The 23,998-nt window shown below is 41.5% G+C and overlaps 1 protein-coding gene and 1 long non-coding RNA gene across 4 annotated transcripts in view; one reads left to right on the top strand and one right to left on the bottom strand.

The window, feature by feature from the left end:
- Window positions 1–23,998, bottom strand: part of LOC141491138 (uncharacterized) — a 117,287-nt gene that overhangs the window by 51,009 nt on the left and 42,280 nt on the right. For 2 of the 3 annotated variants that reach the window (XR_012469471.1, XR_012469472.1), the window contains exons 2-3: window positions 22,165–22,319; window positions 3,185–3,290 (exon numbers count right to left, since the gene is read on the bottom strand). This is a non-coding gene — a long non-coding RNA (uncharacterized LOC141491138). Of the gene's footprint in view, window positions 1–3,184; window positions 3,291–21,343; window positions 21,428–22,164; window positions 22,320–23,998 lie in introns of all 3 variants that reach the window. The other variant, XR_012469473.1, reaches the window with a different exon arrangement.
- On the top strand, window positions 4,571–9,921 carry PCDH8 (protocadherin 8). The gene is made up of 3 exons (XM_074191766.1): window positions 4,571–7,233; window positions 7,419–7,626; window positions 8,996–9,921. The coding sequence occupies exons 1-3, from the start codon at window positions 4,636–4,638 to the stop codon at window positions 9,367–9,369; spliced, it is 3,180 nt and encodes a 1,059-aa protein (XP_074047867.1). The 5' UTR covers window positions 4,571–4,635; the 3' UTR covers window positions 9,370–9,921.

Here is a 23,998-nt window from a genome sequence, read left to right as displayed (position 1 = left end):
AGTGAATAACCTTTTGAGGAATGTTGAACATTCAAGTTTTCATTTTTATGACATATTTCTGAGTTATACTAATAATGGGTTTGATTATATGATTTTTCCATCCAAGTCTCAGGTTGTATGATTCTATTTGGCTAGAGTTGAGGGCAGGTTGAAAGGAAACCCTGATTGATTGGTTTTGAGAGAGAAGTTCAGAACTTGATGGCGGGGGGGGGGGGGGGGGGGGGGGGGGGGGGGTTGGACTAAGGCATAGAAATAATGAAGAATTTTTGTTCCTCTGGAAAGAGGATACAATAAAGTTCTTCATTTGAGTTGAAAGAATACATTTTCACAGTAGTGTGAACCCTTCATGCCCAAAGACATTCCCCACTTTCTAGAAGCTGATTTGGAACTGTGGGAATTCAAGATCCTCCTTTTAAAAAGTAATTGGAATTGGATTTTACATCTAAGAATGACTGTGCCAGTACTGACAGATGAGCTTTGAAAAACACATTTTTAGCATATTCTAAAAAAGAATCCACTAGTGAGAATCCAGACTGTGGAAAAGTCAAGAGTTCAATTTCTGGAAAGCTAACTGTTTTAGGATTTAATAAGTTCTATTTTGTAAAACATGCTTCTCCTACAAAGAATGAACTGGATGCACCTTCTGATACCTGCTTCACTGAATATTTGTTACAAACTTTTCTGGAAGGTTTATCCCAGGAACAGTGTGTGAGGGGGAAACATGGTCCTGGGCTTTAAAAAGTTAAAAGGTTAAAAAATAACCCTTCTTTCTCCATCCATCCTTAGAATTGCACTTTCCAGTAGTCGAGTTTCTCTTTCCTGGTAGATCTAATCCTAATTAAAAATAAATTACATGCTGTATAGAACTTGAAATGGAAAAGATAATCCTATTACATATGAGAATATATCCTGATTCTTTCCCCCTCTAAACTGTGGGAGATATCAGATCAAGCTGAGCCACCCATTGTGGAGGCTTTGAAAACTTTCCTATAGATCTAATCCTTCACGTGACACCCGTGTCAATCTCGCTGTCTGCACGCGAGTTTCACAATGCCGGTATTAGGCTGAGTCAGAGAAATACAGCTTTTCTGAGCCTACAGCATTTGCATTCCGAGAAAATGCCAACCATTGTAGGCCATGTTTGTTCTCATGATTGCGGAGACAGTTGTCTGCTAAGTTGCTAAGATAAAGAGAAAGGGGCTCCTCTGAGGCTGCCCAAGCCTTTTGGTATGATAACAAGGCGATTTGAGCAGCTTTTGTAGGGCCAGATCAGCGCTGGGCGTCCTTTTTTTTTTTTTTAACCCTGCTCCTTCCTCTTCCAGGATTTGATCTGGGCGCTGATGCGCTATTTTAAATCCCATTTCCATAAGCTGACTGCTACAGCCAGCAGGGCTTGGAGAATACTGGCAATCCGCAGGCACCCGAGCTCACTTCGCTCGCGTGCCATCACACCTCTCGGGGTAATTACTTCTAAAAGGGATCTTAAGCACTCATTACAGACTTGGGCTTGGGGGTTCTTGGCACTGCTCTGGTGGCTGCTGCTTCCATGGCAATGAAAGACCTGACAGTGGAGAAAATGAAAGAGGAAGCCGCTACCTACATATATTATTTCCCCCCTCGTCTCTTTCCCTCTAGCTATTCCCTCCATCCATCAGATTTTCTTTATCTCTTTCTCCTTCTCTCTCATTGTCAGCCTGACCTTCTGCTTCATAAGCAAACCAAACGCATACAGAGTCTTAAAAACAGCCTAACCCAAGCATTGAGACCCATGACTCACAAAGAGAAAGTGATTTGACTTTGGAACAGGATGTTCCAATTCTCTAAGGTAGAGAAAGAACACAAAAATAAACAGCAATACGCAATTTCCCCCAGGTCTTTTTTTATGTTTAGGTTGTAATAGGTTGGTGTACCAGGTTGTTTCCCATCCAAGACCCATGGACACACACTGACAACTTGGGGAGATGTTCTGAGAGCAAAACTGAGCGACTAGAAATGCTTCTTATTGCTCACAAGAATTGGAAGCCGCTACCAGCTGAGATTTGGGCAGATGTTATTACTCAAGGTAACAGCTGGAGTCACCTTTCCCCGATTCACAGATAGATAAGATTTTGGCACAGCGCATTCAGTCTACCTCGCACATCTTCCTCGACTTCTCTTTCCAGCCAAAATCTCCATAGGTGTCTGACATTTTCTTTGTCATCTCTGGCTACAAATTCGCTGTTCACAGGGATGAGTTCTGAATGGGTAGCTAGCTGTCAGTGGTTTGGGGATGGGGAGGGATGTGTTGAGGAGTCCTGTTGGATGACAAGGGAAGGCCAGAAGACTGGAGAGAACCTGGGCAGTGAAAGTTTTTCTCCAGAACCTAGAGAGGATTGGAAGAAAGGAAAATTATTTTAGCTGCCCATAAGGTTACTTCCTAAGGAGAGAAAGATGTTACAAGACAATTGGGGGAGGGGAGGCAGGAAGGAGGGGGAAAAGAAAACAGAGGAATGAGAGAATCAGCAAAGATGGAAAATAATCACTGCCAAAAGATGCCACCTTATTGCTCTACAGTTTTCTGCACATTCCATTGTTTTCCAGTTTTCCAGTACTGCCTCATTTCTTTTAGCAAAAGATGAAAAGAGGTAGGAAGGCCTTAGGCACAAGAATAAAAGTTGCACAACTTTGCATAACTTGCAAAGTTCTCTTTTTCTTTAAACATAGGACTTTTTTTCAGCTTATTTGCAGGTGAAAAAAAAATTACCACTCTGGTCTATCTTTCTCCCCTTCTCTCCCCATATGGATCACTTAGGTGAGCAACAACTAAGCAAGTGCATTTATAGAAACCTAGAAGGTCATTAAGATTGTGGAATTTGAGAACAAATTCTTTTTACAAATCAAAGATTCATAGTTGGCTGTTTCAGACTATCAGTTATTCAATAGAATGCTTAACAAGTTGATTAGTCCTAAGCTAGTTCCCCAGAAATATTTTACTTTCCTTTGTTTTGTTTATTTTACTAGTGTGACTCATGAAGAATATGTATTTGTAAAACAGGCAATAGCAATGGTGACCTTCAGTCTAGTTGCATTTTTTTCAAAGGAAAAAAATACTATCCAGAGTACTAGATGTGTTAGTAATTCTACTGTATCTCTATGGATCAAGGAATAGTAAAACTTAGTGATTCACTCGACTCTCTCTTCTTACTTTTGTAGGCAGATGGTTTAGTCCCCCAAGGTTCGTGCCAGGTTTCAACCTCATGCTGTTATTTTGTTCTTCTGGAACGAGACTAGTGTTGCTTCCCAGAGAGGCCCTATTAGGACAAAAAGAAAATCCTCTAACTAGGCGTAACAGGGCATCAGGAGGGATAGGTCTCTAAATGTACTTTAATAGGAGCTGGGCATTGTGTGTGATTCAGCGCCCATCATCGTTTAGTCAAAGAGTTATGGCAGTGATTGGGAATGAATAGAGACACATAATGGATACATGTGGCGTTTGCTCATTATATTCAACTTAGTCCAACTCTGCTGTGGAAACTGTTCAACTTTCTTTCCCTTTCCCTTCTCATACTGAAATAATACAGACATTGGTGCCTCAAATGGGATAGCCTGCCATGCTATTATATTTCTACGGCTAACGAGAGCTTCATAAGCCTTTGATACAGTCTGATCTTTGAAACCTTTCCAAATATCCACAAGCTTATGCTAAATCCTATTTGGACCTTGCCCCCCCCCTTGCCTGCTAGCGCCCCAGGGCTTAAAGAAAGCCATTTAAATAGTGACATGAATACTAAAACATGCCAGGAATATTTTCTAAAAGACAAATCGCAGCTCTGATCGCTAGATTTCACGTGAGTAAAACACAATTGGGGATGCAAATTTGAATAAAATCAATTTCCACTTATCCTTTGGGTTCCATTTTAGGTGGGGAGGGCTAATCAGATCTTTTTTTTGTGAAAGAAGAAAAAACAAGCCAAGTCCTCAAAAGCCAGGAAAAGTATATATCGAGAGAGGTCAGTGGGCATGTGCACATGTAAGAAGAGTAGTCTATAAACTAGAGTTCAAAAAGACCAAGATTAGGTCGTAGTGGAACTAGTTCAAATCCCCAGATACTTGCACTTTAAGTAAGGCACCTGTTCATCAGCAGGGTGCTTTCGTGGTACAATTAACAAAACACTTCTCATTTTACTCCACGCTCCCCGTGCCAACTCATCTGCGGATTGCTCTCAAAAAAAATTGGAAAAGAGTTAAAGAAAACAAAGAAAAGATTCCTTAATTTTCCTTTCTTGTTTTCCTCTCTAAGCCTTTCCACATTAAAGGGATTTTCTGAGAGGCATTCAGGGGAACAGTGTGAAAGGGGCGCCTGTCATTGGCTGTGAGGCTCAGCAATTTGCATATCCGCCTCTACTAAAGGCTAGTCTGCGGCGCTGCTCGCAAGGCTCAGAAGCAGGAGGAGGACGGGAGAGAGAATCCAGCAGCATCTCTGGAGAGCTGGGACTGCCCAAGCCGCAGACCGCGCACTCTTCAGAAGAGAACTGGGCAAAGCATGCTCATAGGAACCTGACTATCAAAAGACTTTGACTTGAGAGCTAGACCTATAGAGTAACTGCAGGAGGACCTGCCCCTAGCCTTTCAAAAGAGCAAATCGGAGCAGGTGGCATGACTCCTACCGGGCAAGGGGGCAACCCCTACCTTTTTCCTTTGCAGGGTTTCTGCCTTTGCTTGCTATTCTCAGTAGCTCTGAGCAAAACGGTGAGATATAGTACTTTTGAGGAGGATGTCCCAGGTACAGTTATAGGTACATTAGCTGAAGATATGCATCTTAAAGCATCCGGAGAGATGAGCTTCCGCCTGATGAAGCAGTTCAACAGCTCTCTGATCCGGGTGAGGGAGGCTGATGGCCAGCTGACCGTCGGGGAGAGCGGGATTGACCGAGAGCAGTTGTGCCGGCAGTCCCCGCAGTGCATCCTGGCTTTCGACGTGGTCAGCTTCTCCCAGGAACAGTTCCGGCTGGTGCACGTGGAGGTGGAGGTGAGAGACATCAATGACCACTCGCCCCGCTTCCCCCGCTCCCAGATCCCCGTGGAGGTGTCAGAGAGTGCGGCCGTGGGTACCCGCATCCCCCTGGAGGTAGCCGTGGATGAGGACGTGGGTTCCAACGCCCTCCAGAGCCTGCGCCTGGCCGAGCCCCACAGCCCCTTCCGCGTGGAGCTACAGACGCGGGCGGACGGCGCTAAATACGCCGACCTGGTGCTGCTGCAAGAGCTGGACCGCGAGAGCCAGGCCGCCTACAGCCTAGAGCTGGTGGCCCAGGACGGCGGGCGCCCCCCGCGCTCCGCCACGGCCGCCCTCAGCGTTCGGGTGCTGGACGCCAATGACCACAGCCCGGCCTTCCCCCAGGGCGCTGTCACCGAGGTGGAGCTGGCCGAGGACGCCCCGGTGGGCTCCCTGCTGCTGGACCTGGACGCCGCAGACCCGGACGAGGGTCCCAACGGTGACGTGGTGTTCTCCTTCGGGAGCCGCACCTCGCCCGAGGCCCGGCGCCTCTTCCGCTTGGACCCGCGCTCGGGCCGCCTGACCCTGGCCGGACCTGTGGATTATGAACGCAAGGAGACCTACGAATTGGACGTGAGGGCCCAAGACAGAGGCCCGGGGCCCCGCTCTGCCTCCTGCAAGGTCATCGTGCGCATCCGCGACGTGAACGACAACGCGCCGGACATTTCCATCACCCCCCTGGTGGTAGCCGCGGCCGCCTCCTTCGGCGCCCCCGCCTCGGCGCCCTCCGCAGGGCCGGGAGGCTCGGAGCCCGGGGTGGCCTCGGTGGTCCCGGAGGGGGCGGCCCGGGAGAGCCTGGTGGCGCTGGTCAGCACCTCGGACAGGGACTCGGGCCCCAACGGCCAGGTGCGCTGCGCCCTCTACGGACACGAGCACTTTCGCCTGCAGCCGGCCTACGCGGGCAGCTACCTGGTGGTGACGGCGGCGCCGCTGGACCGCGAGCGCATCGCCGAGTACAACCTGACCCTGGTGGCCGAGGACCGCGGCTCCCCGCCGCTGCGCACCGTCAAGCCCTACACGGTGCGCGTGGGGGACGAGAACGACAACGCCCCGCTCTTCGCGCGTCCCGTCTACGAGGTGTCGGTGCGGGAGAACAACCCTCCCGGCGCCTACCTGGCCACCGTGGCGGCCCGGGACCCGGACCTGGGCCGCAACGGCCAGGTGACCTATCGCTTGGTGGAGGCCGAGGTGGGGCGGGGCGGGGAGGCCGTGTCCACCTACGTCTCAGTGGACCCGGCCACGGGCGCGATCTACGCGCTGAGGAGCTTCGACTACGAGACGCTGCGCCAGCTGGACGTGCGCATCCAGGCCAGCGACGGCGGCTCCCCGCAGCTCTCGAGCACCGCGCTGGTGCAGGTGCGGGTCCTGGACCAGAACGACCACGCGCCGGTCCTAGTTCATCCCACGCCGGCCAACGGCTCCCTGGAGGTGGCGGTGCCGGGGCGCACAGCCCGAGACACTGCGGTGGTTCGCGTCCAGGCCCGCGACGCAGACGAGGGGGCCAACGGAGAGCTGACCTTCGCCCTGCTGCAACAGGAGCCCCGGGAGGCCTTCTCCATCAGCCGCCGGTCAGGGGAGATCGTGCTCACTGGGGACCTGTCCCAGGACCCCCCGGGCCGCGTGTTCCAAGGCCTGCTAACGGTATCGGACTCTGGCCACCCTCCGCTTTCCACCACCGCCACGGTTAGCTTCGTGGTGACTGCGGGAGGCGGGACTGGCTCGTCCCTGCCGGCGGCAGCTGGAGGCCCCGACCGCTCCCGACCCCCGGGATCCAGGCTGAGTGGCACGGGGTCACTGCAATGGGACACCCCGCTAATCGTGATCATTGTGCTGGCAGGGAGCTGCACGCTGCTGCTGGCTGCCATCATCACCATCGCCACCACCTGTAACCGCCGCAAAAAGGAGGTGCGCAAGGGTGGGCCACGCCGGGAGGAGAGGCCCGGGAGCGCCAGCGGGGGACCCTCGTCCCCAAGCTCCCCGGAGGACCGAAGTCTGGGACCCAGCTCTCGGACCAACATGTTCGACGTGCTCGCCTTCCCCACGAGCAGCGGCGGCGGCAAAGCGCCCTTTGGAGGCTCCACCACGGACAGCTCCCAGACCGTGGTCGCTGCCACTGAAGTGCCAGGGACCGAGGGTGGCAGCGGTACCAGGGAAAATGTCTGTTATGAAGGGCAGAAGCGGCTCCGGGGCGCACATGCTGAGGTTAGGCTTCCTATTCGGGAACTTGGGTAAATTGGGGGCTTCTAGAAGGGATAGAATTAGAGAGTGGGAGGAGAGGACGTTAAATGGAGGTAGGGAGGGGGCGACTAGTGTCTGCTCTTAGAAAAATGTCTAATCTCAGTTTCATTTCTTTTTAATCTCTCTCGCTCCGCTTTTCCCCCTTCTAGCCCTACAGCTCCTCACCAGGTTATGGAAAGGAACCGGCGCCTCCTGTGGCCATTTGGAAAGGTCACTCCTTCAACACCATCTCTGGTCGGGAAGCCGAGAAATTCAGCGGCAAAGATAGTGGCAAAGGAGATAGCGATTTCAATGACAGCGATTCCGACATCAGTGGAGACGCCCTAAAAAAGGATCTCATCAACCACATGCAAAGTGGTGAGGATTCCATATGATTTTCGTTGCCACAGTGGGCTCCTCAAAACTTATACTGGGCACTTTAAAAAAACATCTCCTTTTTTCCCCCTTTCTTTTACTCCCTTTTTCCTTTAAGACAAAGCATTCATAGGATCATAGCTTGATAATGGAGAGGAAGACCATTAAAGAAGTACATTCAGAGGCAATCTAGGCCAATTCCCTCATTTTACATAAGATAAGAGGTTATGACTTTCACAGGTCACACAGATAATATGTTGCTAAACTAGAATTTGAACCCAAGCCCTCTGACTACAAAAGCAATGCTTTTTTTCACTTCCCAAGTACTTGGTCATAAATTATCATCTTAAAATTAATTTCTGAAAGAAGATTACCAAAAATTGAGGAGCCCTTCTTTTAGGCAGAGGATCAGAGCTAGTCTCTCAAGATAAATTTCTTTAATAAGAAGCTAAAAGTTTCTGGTCCGGGAGAAATCTGTTCATGGTCTCTAATTTTAGAGTTTCCACATTGAAAGGTAAAGGATATTTTCATAATATCAGTTCTATTTGATGAAAAGATTGGTAATCATTCTCAACATTTTTTTCCAGCCACATTTTTTTACACAAACCCAAGAATAAATGAATCAGCAAGTATTTAAGTGTGGACTTCGCCACAATTTGGGGTGGTTTGCAACTACAAAGAATGAAGAAAGAACCTACATTCTAATGAAGCTGACAATAAATACATGCAGAAAAATATAAAATTAACAAATGCAAATACATACAAAGTCATTAGACTGTATTTTAGCTGGAAGGACACTAGCCATTGGGGAGGATTGGGAAAGGTTCATGCAGAAGATGGTGCCTGAGTTATTATCATAAAAGAAGAGAGGGATTCTTTGAGGCAGAGATGAGGAGAGAGTGCATTCCAGGCATGGGGGAGTCTGTGATAGATTACAAGTTAAATGTTAATTACATTTGGTTTTCTGTAAACCATGTCACTTCTAATTACACTAATAAAGGATCTGTCATGTGTTTATGGACATGCCAATCAAAAGACACAAAAATAGGAGATGGAATAGCCTGAGTGAAGAACAGAGAGGTCATTTTGACTGGATGACAATGCTTGAGAGGGGAAAGTATATAAAGTATATAGATCTAATTAGTCTTGAAAGAGATGGGGTCAGATTGTTTAGGGATTGAAAATCTAAACAAAAGATTTACATTTGATTTTAGAAGGAAAAGAAGTCACTGGAGTGGTTTGAATAGGGAAGTCATATGGACAAGTCTGTGCTTAACATTGCTTTGGCAGCAGTGTGTAGGGGTCAAAAAAGCATAGATTCCTAGGTCTAACCATGATCTTCATGTTTTCTTTCTTCTGTTTTTATCCTTAGGATTATGGGCTTGTACTGCTGAATGCAAGATCCTAGGTCACTCAGACCGATGCTGGAGTCCATCTTGTGGTCGAAACAATGCACACTCTTCTACCCACCCATCAGCTCAGCTATCAACCTTCTGTAAGAGTACCTCCCTGCCTAGGGATCCCCTACGAAGGGATAACTACTACCAGGCTCAGCTACCTAAGACAGTAGGGCTGCAGAGTGTCTATGAAAAAGTATTGCACAGAGACTATGACAGGACAATCACTTTGCTTTCCCCCCCTCGCCCAGGGAGACTCCCAGATTTGCAAGAAATTGGGGTACCCCTCTACCAACCCCCTCCTGCTAGGTATCTGCCCCCTCAGTCAGGGACCAATGATAATGTTTAACCCTACACTGCATGTTTTCACACATATACAGGTCACTCCAAAAGCCCCTAAGTTATTGGCTGGTTTCAGTGTTGTATATATAAATATGCAAGATGTGCCTTAAAATGAAGTTGTTGGAAAATATTTCCAATCACGTCAGTACTGTTTGGTATTTGCAAACAAAAAAATGTAGTTAATGTAATTTTTATGAAATGTGCAGTATTTAATTTTTTTTACCATGCTTTAGATTTTAGTTCACTTGCAGCTTGTCATTTTCTTAGTGTTTTTAACCTGTACATTGTGTAATGTAATGTTTGTACATAATGAAATTTTGTTCTATTTTTATATAATAAAAGCTAAAACTGGAAGTTATTGCCAAAGGAAACTGTCTGTAAGACACAAAAAACTCAATATGTTAGAATCACTTACTAGAACTTTATCTCTCACCATAAACAACCTAGTGTATGTGGAGTTTGCCTTGCCAAGTGTGACTTGTATACCTTGAGTCTGTAGTAGATTTCAAGTTAAATGTTATTTAATTACATTTGGTTTTCTGTAAACTGTGTCACTTATAAGCACACTAATAAAGGATTTGTCATGTGTTTAAGGACTTTGCTATTGACTTTGGGTTTAAATTCATAGAATTATAGATTTAGAGATGGAAAGATTCCCAAAAGTCTAGCCCCAACCCCCTTATTTTACTGCTGAGTAAACTGAGGTTTAAAGAAGGTAATTGACCTCTTCAAGGTCATAGAGGTAATAAGAAGCAGAGCAGGATTTGAACCTAAGTTCTTTTGACTCCAAATCCAGCATTCTTTCCAAAGGTGCCACACTTCTTCATTTCCTGTTCCCTGGTATTCATAAATAACATGGTGACCTATGCAAGCTTTTTTTTTTCAAACTCTAATTATTTTACTATGATTAATGTCAATCTTTCAACAATCAGATTTCAAAAACCAAAAAAACTCTTCCCAACAATAAAATTACATTGTTTTATTATAAATATATACATATATGTATACATACATACATATATGTATATAAATAGCATATACCTTTAGTGTTCTTAACTCGTACATTGTGTGATATATATGTGTGTGTATATGTGTATATATATATATATATATATATCACTTCATAAGATCCCTTTCTTAAAGGAGCTTCCCATTAAAGTTAGAGAAGGAAGTTGACCTGAAGAAGAAAAACTACTCAGAAGATATGACTAAAAAAACCTCTATTTTTTCTTACTATTTCTTTTCTAATCAGTTCCTAAATATTAGGTAAAGAACCATGTCTTTGTCCTTGATAATGTTTGCTTATCTTCCTTGAACATTTGAAAGGAACAAAAAATAAGATTATACACAATGCCCCCCAAAAAAAATTCAGATCAGATGTAGCCCATAAAGTTGCATTTAATGAAGTATTATCACTTAGCACTTATAAAGTGTTTTGTGTTTATTTATTATGTTATAACTAGTAACAGTATAAATAAGAGACTGGAACTTGAAGTTTCCTGTGGAAATCATAATTTAAATCAATGCTATGTCCTGAGTCCAAGAGCAAGATTGGGCATACAAGAGCTCTTAGCTGGTTGGAATTGGAAAGTTCAGTTTTTCCTTCAGGCAACTGAGCTACACATGAAACTGAGCTGTAGAAAGAGTCTTGCCTGTCCCCAGTCCTGGTGTCTTTAAGTAAAATCTCTAAATCAGGAGAGATGGAAGTTCCAACTAGATTCTAAAATTGTTACATGGCCTAGGAGCTAAAGAGAGAACCTGCATTTTCCAAACTAAGAGGCAGGATGAGCTGTAAATTTAAAATGTATTCCTTTGAGGCCTGTTCCTTTTCTTCCTTTTCTTGGAGATTCAGGTTCAGAAATCCATTGAAGATAGTAGATGCTCCAATAAAAAGGTAGAGCCAGATGTAAATGTCCTCAAACTGAGATTTAACATCCTCCAATCTAGAAAAGTATAATGCTAGGCTTATCAAAGAATTTTATTACAAGCATTTCAGTTTGCTGGGAAGGGGAGATGGAAGACTATTTCACCAAGTTCAGTCTCAAAATCTGAGGACATCATAGCATAATCCCCCCTTTTGTGGATAATCACAAGAGATAAAAAAAAATACCTTATTTTTGCTTAAGGTTTCTCACAAATTAATCACAATTCAATTTTGAAATTTGTTTTTCAATGTTGTGCCCTTTTTATTCCAGGGCCTAGCCATAGGTGTTCTAGTACTAGGTCAAGTACCATGAGGAAAACCTAAAAACCTGTATCTTAACTAGCAATTTTGGACTCCCAAGCCAAAGAAAAAAAAAAGTTTTTGCCTATACTCTTTATTAATAACTACCTCCATCTTCATCACCATCCCTGTAATGCTAAAGCCATTAAAGAAGTATTTAAACTCCCTAAATACTTAAAATCAAAGGTTCTTTGGGTCAGTTAAGGTCTACAATCAAAAGACTTGAATTCAAATCAAGCCTCAAAACACTCATTAGTTATGTGACCTTGGGAAAGTCACTTAACCTTTATCTGCTCAGTTTCCTCAACTGTAAAATAAGGATACTTATAGCACCTCTCTCTCAAGGTTGTTGTGAAGATCAGTTAAGAAGCAGTACTTAGCAGGTGCTGGCATAGTAGGCTTAAATGCTTGTCTCCTTCCCTCCTTTTTATCTCTGAAGAAAGAAGGAGACAGCAAATATAGGCTATCTATTATTACTCTGACTCTCCTAGATGATTCTCCATTGTTTTCTCCACTTTCCCCAGGTGAATTCAGTTATCTTTCCTTAGCTGGATATCCATGCAAAATTAAGAGGTTTAGTGGAAATAGGTATCATCCATAAACCCAATATCTAAAGGAACCTTAAAAAGTCTCTGGAAGCATTCCTAACAATTATTGTTTAATTAACACAGTAACAGAGTAGTTATTGTGACTTTTGAGTTTGTTTCTCAAGATCTCTCCCACCTCTGAATCCCTAAGTCTTGCCACTTGGAATGTAAGATCTTCTAGGAACACTAACAAAACTAGGAGGTGCCTACAACATGCCCATTATGACCGTCTAACACAGATAGATCACTATTCCAAGATACCAAAGGCCACCTGTTATAACTTGAGGGATCCCAAAAGTACCCCACGCATAAATGCTTCCTCTGACCAAAAGCCTTTCCTATAAATACCTAATCAATCAGAGGTTCCTTTAAAAATGCAAACATGTTCTCTAAAAAGAATGATATATTAGGTCCTTATCTATTATCAGCATTCATATGAAGTCAATTGTTAGATTAGTACTTGTAGAGAATAGAAATAGAACCCTGAGGGAATGAAACCAAAGAAAAGTTTTGAATGAGAGGGGAGGGAGATTAGAAGTCTGAAATAAGCAACACTGACATGGAGGATCAGAATAAGTTAAATGCCCCAGCTCTAAGCAATCAAAGGATAAAGAAGCAAACCCAGTGTGCAGGACTGGGCAGAGGTACAAGGAGACCAATGTGTGTCATCTGTGAGAAAGAGACGAAATTTTTCTACTCCACAATTTTGTCTAGGGCCCACCCTGATGGCAAGATTGTCCTATCCTTCCTATAATAAAATATCCATCAAGGAAACCACTTAAGAAAATTAAAATGTAAGTGGTTACAATAGATATTGGAAAGTACACTCTAAAATAGAGTGAAAACAGGATACATTTCGCCAAATAGCAATATTTAAAAAGAAAAACACTATAGTCAGGATGAGTTCTTTGCCATGCTTTTTTTTTTCCACAGCTATTTTTAGAGGGTCCTCAGATAATTTTCTTTGGCAAATACAAGCTTTGATCATTTTTTAAAATTCATTTTGAAAGAACAAACATGTTCACCATGATAGTAGTATCATGTAGATGTAGATTCACTACCACAAGGGTAATTTGAACTACTGAAAGGTCTGTAAGCAAACACTATCAAAGTAATACAGTACTTGGAATCTCTACAGAACTCTGAAATTCAGAATTTCCTAGGTGTTCACAAATACCCTATCCATTTTCAATGCTTCTTTCTATAATAACTCAGTACAATAGTTATTAACCCCTCCTTATGAAAGGAGACAAAGTGCCATGGGTTCAGTGACAGCCTCGGAGTCTCATATGAATTGAACAACCCAATAGATAAAGATCTCCAATTGCTTTTAAAAGAGACCATTTTAACCATCAGATCTCAGGTCTTTCTTTAAAGCAGTTGTTGGGGGGAGGGCTAAAGAGGGAATGATCATTAAAAGTGGAAGTAAAGGAAGGTGCTTTTACAAAACAAGTTTAAATTTTTTTAATTCCTGGCTTCTAGTTAACTGAGAGAGAAAGAAGGAAAATTCCATCTGCCAAACAACAAAAAGTCAAGCACAAAAGGTCAGGACTATATACTAATCTGGCAAAAAATTCAATCTCTCCCAGTTGCTGTTTTATTAAGGGCACATCTACACACAAGCAGCAGAATCAAATGTGATGGAAAGAAATTCAACCTGTCAGGTTTGCCACAGTCTGTAGGACTCCATGAACTTTGGAGAATCCTGAAGAACGAGCTAATACCAATTAAGAGTAAATTTTCATGACTTAAAAAAGATAAACCAACTCTTTCATTCAGTCACAGCAGATTTAGTTGCATCCCCGAAGACTCGATGTGAAATACTTCCTGACTCTATGTAATTTTCCTTGTGAGGGTTGGGAGTGGATCATGGAAATCCCTCATCAAATTAAAGAGTTCCCCAAACCTGGTCATATTACAGGATGTGATTCATTGTTAGTCTCAAGTTGAATTGAAGAGTGCCCTAATCAAACTGATAGGATTACCATGCAAGGGCATGCCATTGTTGGAAGGCAACTGGTGGGAAAATGGTTCCTCCTAGCAGCTGGCTGACTGAGGATCCCTCACTTCTTATAATGACACATAAAAGTAAGTTTCTCTCACTCTCTGGAACTCACTGCTTAAGAATTTCCCTCTTCTTTACACTTGAGCCTTCTTCTGAAGTACAACAAGAAGAAAGGAACATAGGCGTAGTAGCACCCTCCTCCATCCTGCCCCTAGAATAAGCCAGTAATAGCAACCTAAGAGAAGACACACTGGGGGGACTGTGTGCTTACACATAGCTTCAGAGAAGCTTTCAAAAAATTTTTTCTTCCTGAATCCCAGTCTACTGTGTAGAAGAGAAGGGATGTTGGATATCCTGGTAAGCAAGTCACTTGAATTAGTTTTCTAGCAGTACAAGCATTGTGATTTACTTTCTTGAAAATATCAAGTTGATGAGTCCAGAATTTCAGATTTCAATTTGACCTTCAAAAGACAATTCTAGGTTACTATATTCCTTGGAGTATAAAAGGAAAGTCCACATAGTCTTCTGAAGCATCTTTCTTGGAGGGTAACTCAGTGAATTATTTAGGCAATGGAGATCCAAAGAGATGGGTCTTGCTTGTTTAGTAAGTTCCAAAACATTTACTAAATCTAAACTACAGGCTAGTACTTCCAGCATTAGGGAGAAAAATCCTGGAATGACAGAAGGTTTCTCCAACACTAATTCCAAGTTTGATGGACTGTCTGGGAGCAGAGGGACCACAAAGGACATTTGAGTGCTTTGTGCATCTGAATTTGTTCATTGTCTCCAGTGAATTCTTAGCATTTTAGTCATTATCTGAGGAGTGATATAAAGACTGTAAAATTAAGTTTTATTTTGGAGATTTTCTGAATTTATGTGAAGGCAAGAAACCCAAGGAAGAAAAAAATTACTCTTTGTGGTCAAACTACAGATCAGGACCTGATTCATAGGAGCTCAGAATCTTTAGGGGAAGGAACTGAGAGAAAAAAGGGGTGATGAGTGTCTCAGTTCCAGGTTATACCCTTTTAAGAGAAATTTAGAAAAAAAACCAAGTCATAGAACAGAAACCTGAGAATGGACCTTAGTTCCTAAGAGGCACTTGCAAATTAGCAAAGTCTCCCAGGTGTCAACAAACTATGCCTATCCTCATCCCCAGAGATGACAGCCTCTTAGCTCAAGAGGTAGTAGCAATCAGTGGGGAGCAGTAATGCAGTAAAAGACCCTAAGTTCTTGGCCTTGAGTACCAGGACACAAGTCTAAAAGAAGTGTGTGTGATGGCTGCACCATCCTGTCATCCCAGGAGAAAGAAATCACACTTCCTAGTAATGAAAATTGCTGAATCTACAGCCATATGGAGAAAAAGGAAGTATTCTGAGCATAGCCTATTTAACAGTTCCAAGTTCAAATGTTCTGGGACCTAATCTTCTAATGAGAGAAGTTGGAATTGCTGAGTAGCATCAGCTTCTTGAAGAAGGGGATACACGTGATTTCCAGAGCTTGAAGAACAGCCAAGGACTAAGCCATGACATGGGAGGCTGGGCAGAGAGGGAAGAGGGTAAAAGATCTAGACTTTGACTTTGTGATTACTTTCAGCCAGTGTGACTATCACTGGAAGAACCCCCTAACAATCCCAAATTCATTTCCTTCCAGAAGGAGTCCAAGCCCTTAGGATAGTACCGGAGTCAGTCAATCAATAGGCATTTATTAAAGGCTTGCTTATTATGTTCCAGACTCTGTGCTAAGCCTTGTGGATACAAAGAAAGGCAAAAAAGCATGGTCCCTGCTCTCAAGTAGTTGACATTCTAATGAGAGAGGCAACATGCAAAAAAAAATATACAAGAAATGAACCATGTAAATTGAAAGTCATCTCAGAGGGAAGAAAGAAGGACTGGGAAAGATCTCCTGCAGAAGATGTGTTGAAGACATTCAGGGATGTCAAGAGGTGAAGAAGAGGAGGAAGAGCACTAGAAGTATGGAGGACAGCCAGTGAAAAAACAGAGTCAAGAAATGGTTTATATGAATCATAAAAAGTCAACATTTCTGAATCAGAGTACATGGAAGGGACTGGAGTGTAAAACTAGAAAGCTAGGAAGTGGTCAGAATATAACAGGTTTTAAAAGTCAGAGAGTTTTTGCATAAATAAAATCAGTGCAGATAAACATAGAAGAGAAGCAGGTAACAGATTAATAAATTGAAGATCAGAGAAGTTGTGAACATTTAAGACTGCACGCTTTATTTATGGAAGAGTTAGAACTCATAGCCATATAAAATCCCAGGCCAGAATCCTTTCCACATCCCTATATTATGCTACTTCTTTACTTGATATTATGTAGAAACACCAGGTGTGTTGTTGATTAAAGTATCAAATTACATCCTGCCTATATAATTATTTTCTATGTTTTCCATTTTTCATTTCCATTTTCATTTTTAAGCTCCTCTTCTTGGGACCTTGGCTAATTAGTCCATTTTTCTATCTGACATAATTCTCAAAAGGTAGCTTGGCAGTGTTGTCTATAGGAAATAGACCCAGGGCAAGGTTTCATGGTGATGCTATCTTACTACAATTTCAGAAAGGTCATGATGGGCTGTACAAAGAAATAGCTGCTCCTGGCTATTCAACAGATAACTTACAACCATAAGTTAACCTCTCCAGGCTTTATTCTCCTTCCCTGCCAAAAATTCTTAATTATCTGTTTCACTGGAAGCCTTTGAATTTGACCAAATGGTGATAGCGACAAGAACACTAAGAATCCACAGTGATTCTTTGCTCATTATGTACACACTTTATAAGAATGGTGATTAGTGCTCATTTTCCACTCTCTTTACCACTTTCACATTGTAACTTTCTCTCAAGCTAGGACCAATACACAAAACTAAGGGGAAGCCTGAAGCATTCTTCTGGTTTAAAATGAGTTTATTATATACCAATAATGAGTATGTTGCAGGGGCAAGAATAATATATTTGGAATCAAGGGACCTGGGTTTGAAAACCAGTTCTATAGAGCACTGACCCTGGAGTTTAGAGCACTGACCCTGGAATTAGAGCACAGAAGGACCTGAGTTTGGATCCGGCCTCTGACCTGTGGTAATTGCCTAGCTAGGTGAGACCTTGGGTGAATCACTTAACCCCAATGCTTTAAATAAATAAAAAGAAGAAAACCAGCTCTGTCATCTCAGCTGTGTCATCTCAGACAAGTCATTCAACTCTCAACCCAACTTTACTTGCTTCATCTATTAAAAGGGGGGGAAATTGTATTAAAGGCCTCTAAAATCCCTTCCAGCTCCAAATCTATGCTCTAGCTATTGGCAAGTGAAACTATAATGCTTTCAATTACCTAAATCATTTCTTCAGCTCTCTACTTCACTTTCATTAATTCATTCAAGTATTTGTGCTAAATAACTGATATATATATTTAGGGACATATGTATTAAGAAGCATGATTTGCATATATCAATACAATATGAAGTAGAATGCTAGGCCAAGGGATTTTAAAAAAGAAAACAATATAGTTCCTGTCTTCAGGGGCTTTCAATCTGCCAGAGGAATAAACATATATATATATATAACTCTAATATATATAACTCTAATGAAAGCTAGAATCGGAGAAATGCAAAGGAAAGTTAAAGAGAAACATGAAAGATGCAAGTAACAATACACAAAGTCCACCATGCAAAAGAGAATAGAATAAAAGCATAATGGCATACACATTCTTGAATACAACAGTATTTAAAGAGTATTTAAAGAGTTGGTCATTGAATAAGGAAGACCTAAGTTCAAATTCATCCTCAAACACTTATTAGCTATAATACCTGGGCAAGTCACTTAACCTCTGTCTGCCTCAGTTTCCTCAAATTATAAAATGAGGATAATAATAGCATCTACCTCTCAGGGTTGCTGTGAAGACCAAGTGAGATTATACTTTGTAAAATGCTTAGAACAGTGCCTAGTACTTAACAAATATTTGTTCTCTTCCTTCCTCTATGTATTTACCCCAGCCAAATTGTGACTTAAGCTTCCAAAAACTATTCAAATTTTCATCAGGAATACAGTAGGCAATCTACATTATTGCATCAAAAAAACAGCATAGGTAAAAATGAAGATTATGGTATGAGGGTCCCTCCAGTGTGTATTTTTCTTTGTTCCCAGATCATCGTTAATATTCCCTATTATGTCCAATAATAATTTTGAGATGAGAGTGTGAAAGAAAAGCAAGGAGATATCTGCAGTCAGAATTCTCAGTGCTCAATTCTTTCCATTTTCCCATGTTTGGCTGAAATTCCATCCTCTTGCACAACATTCAAATTTGGCAGAGGGTGTAATGTACAAGCCCCTTAACTCATAGACTAATTTGCCAATTTTGCTAAGAATCAATTCCCTTCCTTCAAATAAAAAAATAGCTTCATGGAGTGAGGAAAATATGGTGGTATGGAGTTCTCTCCACTATCCTCTCTCTTTCTAATGCCATCTGCTAAGGGGAACTCAATTCTTATCTCTTTGCAAATGACTTCTATTCTAATATTCTAATCTAATCTTTTCCCCAAACTGTAGTCCTACCTTAGTAATGAACAACTCTATCTGAATGTCCCCTTTGCACCTCAGATTCAACATTCCAAAATTAAACTCATTATTCCCCACCTTGAAATGCTGCCTTTTCCTTTTCTGTTGGTACCACTGTTCTCCCAAACACCCATGTTCAAAAACTCAGCAACCTCTTTAAATATTCCCTCTCCATCATCTTCACAGTGTCTCCCCCCTCTATACTACATTCAGTTAGTTTCCAAGTGCATGGAACTTTAGGAAGAGACAAGGAATCAAATGAACCAGGAGAACCAAACTACTACCATCACTTCAACCTGACTCCCACATACCCCAGTGAAGACAGCTCAAGACCCTGAGCACAAGACCTTGGGAAAAGTCAAAAGCATGTCACTGACCTTGCTTCCAGCCTGTCCCTCCTGGCCATCCAACAAGGGAGCAACCCTTATGGAGATGACTCAATAAATAATTTTGCAAAAGTTGCAACTTTGACCCATCTCTGGAGCTACTATTACTGAAAATAACAATAAAAAATGATAATGATGACGATTATGATATCCTGCATTTATATAGCACTTTAATATGTGCTTTATAGAGATTGTCATTTTGCAGATGAGGAAACTGAGGCAGCAGAGGTCACAAGGCTTATAGGCATCTGAGGCAAGATTTAAACTTGGGTCTTCCAGACTGTAGGTCCAAATCTCAATCCACCATCCTACCTAGTTGCCATTTAAATCCTTGGCACTATCAAATGATCCAATATCAGAAATGGATATGGTTTTATCAATGGAAACAACATTGTTGTTGTTCAGCCATTTTTCAATTGTATCCAATTCTTCATGACTCCATGTGGGTTTTCTTGGCAAAAGATACTGGGGTGATTTGCCATTTCCTTCTCCAGTTCATTTACAGATGAGGAAACTGAGGCAAACAGGGCTAACTGACTTGCCCAGGGACACTGGTTGGGAGTATCTGAGGAAAGATTTGAACTCATAAAGATGAGTCTTTTGACTCTGGACTCAGCACTCTATTCACTGTGCCACCTAGGTGCCTTTGGAAACAATGTTAGGATGATGCATTACAATCTGCTTTCCAGCTGAATCCTAAGGACTATGAGATATTTCCATATGACTTTATGCTAAAATATCCTATATGTGTCATCTCTCCCATTAGTATGAAAGTTCCTTGAGAGCAGGGATTATCTTGCTTCCTATATGTATCTGCTGCTTTAACACAGTGCTTTGTACATAGCAAACACTTAAAAAACATTTTTTCATTCATTCATTTAAAATTAACTGTCAATTCTACCTCCCCAAAATCCCTTGCATTCATTGTCTTCTTTCCATTCACCTTAGTTTAAACCCTCATTGCCTCTTATTTAGACTATTTTAATCTTAATTGGTATGCCTGCTCTCAGCTCTCTCCCTCAACTCCCTATCTTTCTAAGGTACAGTTCTTCCTAAGATATATGACTCATCACTTAATAATTACTTAGCTGTTGGGGCAGATAGGTGGTGCAGTGGATAGAGCACTGGCCCTGGAGTCAGGAGTACTTGAGTTCAAATCCAGCCTCAAACACTTAATAATTACCTAGCTGTGTGGCCTTGGGCAAGTCACTTATCCCCATTGCCTTATTTAAAAAAAGGATATATTACTCATGTCCTACTTCCACTAAAAAAAAAAAAGCCCCTTCTCTAGGATTCCTCTAGGACAAACTACAAACCCCTGGGCCTGACTTTAGGCCTTAGCAAATGTGGCTCTATTCTGCCCCTATCAGGGAAAGCATCAAGTGAGTCATGGTTAAAGGCTGGTGCCAGACTTTGACATACTTCTTCCATTCCCGTGCTTTTGTCTAAGGTACTTCCCATGTCCAGAATGGGAAACCTTTGACTTCCAGAAACCTTCTCTGGACAGTTCAAATCAATACCACCTTCTCCTCAAGCTGAAAACACTTTCATCTGAAAATTCTTCGGAAGGATTCTTTCTAGATACCTCCTTTATTTGCATCACTCCCTTATCTTATGTAATATTTATTTAGTTTTAGCCTTATTATATCTGCATCCTGTCCAAATAGAGTCCCTCAAGAGCAGGTTCTGTGCAACTTCCCCATGGTACCTGCTTTGTAAATAAGATTCTAGATATAAAATTGGAAGGGACATCAGATAGCATCTCATTCAAATTACTTATTTTACAGATGAGGAAACAGAGATCTAGAGAGGTAAAGGCCAGAGTCACACAGGTAGTAAATGTCCTTGAATCCAGTGCTCTTTCTATTGGAATACCCTGTTTCTATCACAGATACTTGATAAATTTTGTTGAAAGAATAAATAAATGTGCTTTTGTTTTCTGTCATGTTGTATGAATCAAATCTACAGAACTGCTACTTCTTTATGATGCCCTAGATGGCATCTCATTTTCCAAGCCATTTGAAACATTTTAATCCATTATTCCTCACATCAACACAGGAGGTAGGTCATGATGATTGCCAGCAAACCATCAAGCCATTTTCCAGAAGAAATGTCAGCCTATTTCCTAGTCATTCCATCCTCTCTGCCTTTAGCATTGATTAAATAGAGATATTTAGCCAGGAAAATTATCTGGATTCATGTTCATTTTTAAATCACTTACTGGTTGAATTGCTATGCTGGTATTTTGGCTGAACCTCTGCTCCATTCCACCAGGTGATGAAAAGGCAAACTCTCTAGGTTGGTTCTATACAAAGAAATTGGAATCAGAACAACCATGAAATCACAGGAATCTGTTTTGCTTTTGAAGACTGCCTTGCCAATAGTAGGAAGATTCCAATAGCTATGAAGTCAAGCAGGTTGACTGCAGCCATAAGCTCCATCAAATATTTCAAGTATCTTTGATTCTGCTCTATTCACACAATATTTGATCCCTAATGCCTTTCCCCAGTGTTCTGGAAAGGACCTTGCATGCTCCTGGTCAAAAAGATACAGTGGTCTTATTAAGAAATAATTACAATTGCCAAAAAGGAATGCAGATGTGTTGTCCCTGCCAACTCCCCAATGCAGTTCAACCAGATTAAAATATATTTGGAAAATATTTTACAAAATAAACAAAAATATAACAAAAAGAAAATATTACATTTTTAATCTATCAACATGATGCCAGCAGGGACCCTTATTATGATTAGTGGTCCTCCTTTTCTATTTGAATTTAACACTGCAGATATGGAGCTTTAAGATTTACCAGGCACTTAACATTAATCATCTTATTTGATTCTTACAACAACCCCATGAAGTAGTTAATATAAATACTATTACTTTCGTTTTTAATGTTGGTAAACAGGTTCGGTGACTTGTCCAAGGTCATACAACATAACAGCATCAGGGACAAGATTCAAAACCAGATCTTCCTTATTCCAGATCCAAAGTGTTCCCACTATACCAATATACCCACTATACTAAAGGCTAAAGTTTAGATACCTTCCATCTAGAAGTGAAAGAAAGAATAAGAACTGAGGGGATAGAGTTTGGGGGGTCGTTTGTTGCTGATCAGACAGCAGAAGACTCAGTCCACTAGTTCAGGAGCAGAGCTGACAAACATCAGGTAGGATGAGCCCTGTCTCTTTATGTAGGTTCTGTGAAAAGAGAATAGAAAACAGTATCAGTGCCCTACAAGAAGTTACAAACTACGGGCACCTAGGTGACCCAGTTGACAGAGCACCAGCCCTGAAATCAGGAAGACCTGAGTTCAAATCCAACTTTAGACACTTGGCATTAGCTATGTCACTTATCTTCAACAACTTGCCAAAAAAAAAGTTATAACCTAATATAAAAGTTAGGACCAGCACAGAAAAATGATCTGTGTGCATATGTATGTGTAAAAGACAGGCTACAAATGATAAGATAATACAAAAACAGTTTAATTTTTTGGTACACAAATTTCAGGATCTCTTCTTCATGCTGCAATTGACATTACAAAATAATAACTATCATTGGGTCATAGATCTGTAGGAATAGTGGTTAATAAAGTTCTGATCAACAGAAGGTCAAGTCACAAAGATTCATAGAATCATAACCCCAGAGCAGGAAAGGACCTCATGGGTCACCTATGATTCCACAGCCATCTAAATAGGAATCTTCAGCCTATCACAGTACAGAGGGTGCTGGTCTTAGAGTCAAGAAGATCTGAATTCAAATCCTGACTCAGACACCATGTAAATATAGGAAAAAGAAGGTCTTAGATTTGACCCTTCCAGTTCTAAATCTATAATCCTATGTCTTCAACAAGTGATCATTCAGTTTCTATTTGAAAAGTTCTGGGGAAAGACAATCACAAAGGTAATTATTAGAAAGTTGTCATTTATTTGTTTTCTCATATCAAGACAAAATCTGCCTCTCTTCAGTTTTCAGTGTTGTTGGGTCTCCTTTCTGGAGCCAAGCAGACCAAGTCTAATTCATCTCTGACATGATGGCCTGTCAATTGTTTGAAGACAGATAGAATGTGTTGCTAAGTCTTCTAGCTTCTTGGCTGAATCTTCCTATGACAAATGATCCATATGTGACCTGATCTCCAAACCTTTTAACATCATCCCTGTTTCTCTTCTCTGGATCCATACCTGGTTATCCATGTCCTTCTTAAAAGATGTAACCCTGAAGTAAAAACAAACCCCTGGGTAGAAAGTCTAAAAAGTACATGATTGATATAGGCATTTTTTCTTGATTTTTAGATGTTTACTGGAAATATGCACAAAAGGAAATGAGAGTAGTAGGGGGGCAGGAGGGTGGAGAAATAGTTAAGGATTTCCTGATCAAAAAAAATCTGGAGAGATTTTATATGAACTGATGCAAAGCTAAGTGAGCAGAACCAAGAGAGCATTGTACATAGTAATAGCAACATTGTGGGATGATCAACTATGAATAACTTTGCTCTTCTCAGCAATACAATGGGACAAGACAATTCCAAAAGACTCATGATGGAAAATGTTTCCTACATCTTAAAGAAAGAACTTATGTAGTCTGAATGCTGATTTGAAGCATAATATTTTCACTTTATTTTTTTCATGGGCTTTTTCCTTTAGGTCTGTTTTTTCCCTCTCACAACATGACTAATATGAAAATATATTTTATATAATTGCACAACTTTCTTAGCATATTTTAGGAAGAAGATAATTTGGAACTCAAATTGTTTAAATGAATGCTTAAAATTGTCTTTACAAGCAATTGGAAAAAAATGCTATTTTTTTTAAAAAGCCCTTCTGATCAATTGAGTGCTTCTAATCCATTTGATGAAATTACAGGCTGAAAGGGATAACAA

The sequence above is a fragment of the Macrotis lagotis genome, chromosome 6 (assembly GCF_037893015.1).
Source record: "Macrotis lagotis isolate mMagLag1 chromosome 6, bilby.v1.9.chrom.fasta, whole genome shotgun sequence".
Classification (NCBI taxonomy): domain Eukaryota; kingdom Metazoa; phylum Chordata; class Mammalia; order Peramelemorphia; family Peramelidae; genus Macrotis; species Macrotis lagotis.
This window is presented reverse-complemented; position numbering and strand designations above follow the sequence as displayed.

Coding starts and splice junctions, on each gene's coding strand:
- PCDH8 (XM_074191766.1), top strand. CDS start 4,636: ATGACTCCTACCGGGCAAGGGGGCAACCCCTACCTTTTTCCTTTGCAG. Junction 7,234..7,418: donor TCCGGGGCGCACATGCTGAG/GTTAGGCTTCCT, acceptor TCCCCCTTCTAG/CCCTACAGCTCCTCACCAGG. Junction 7,627..8,995: donor CATCAACCACATGCAAAGTG/GTGAGGATTCCA, acceptor TTTTATCCTTAG/GATTATGGGCTTGTACTGCT.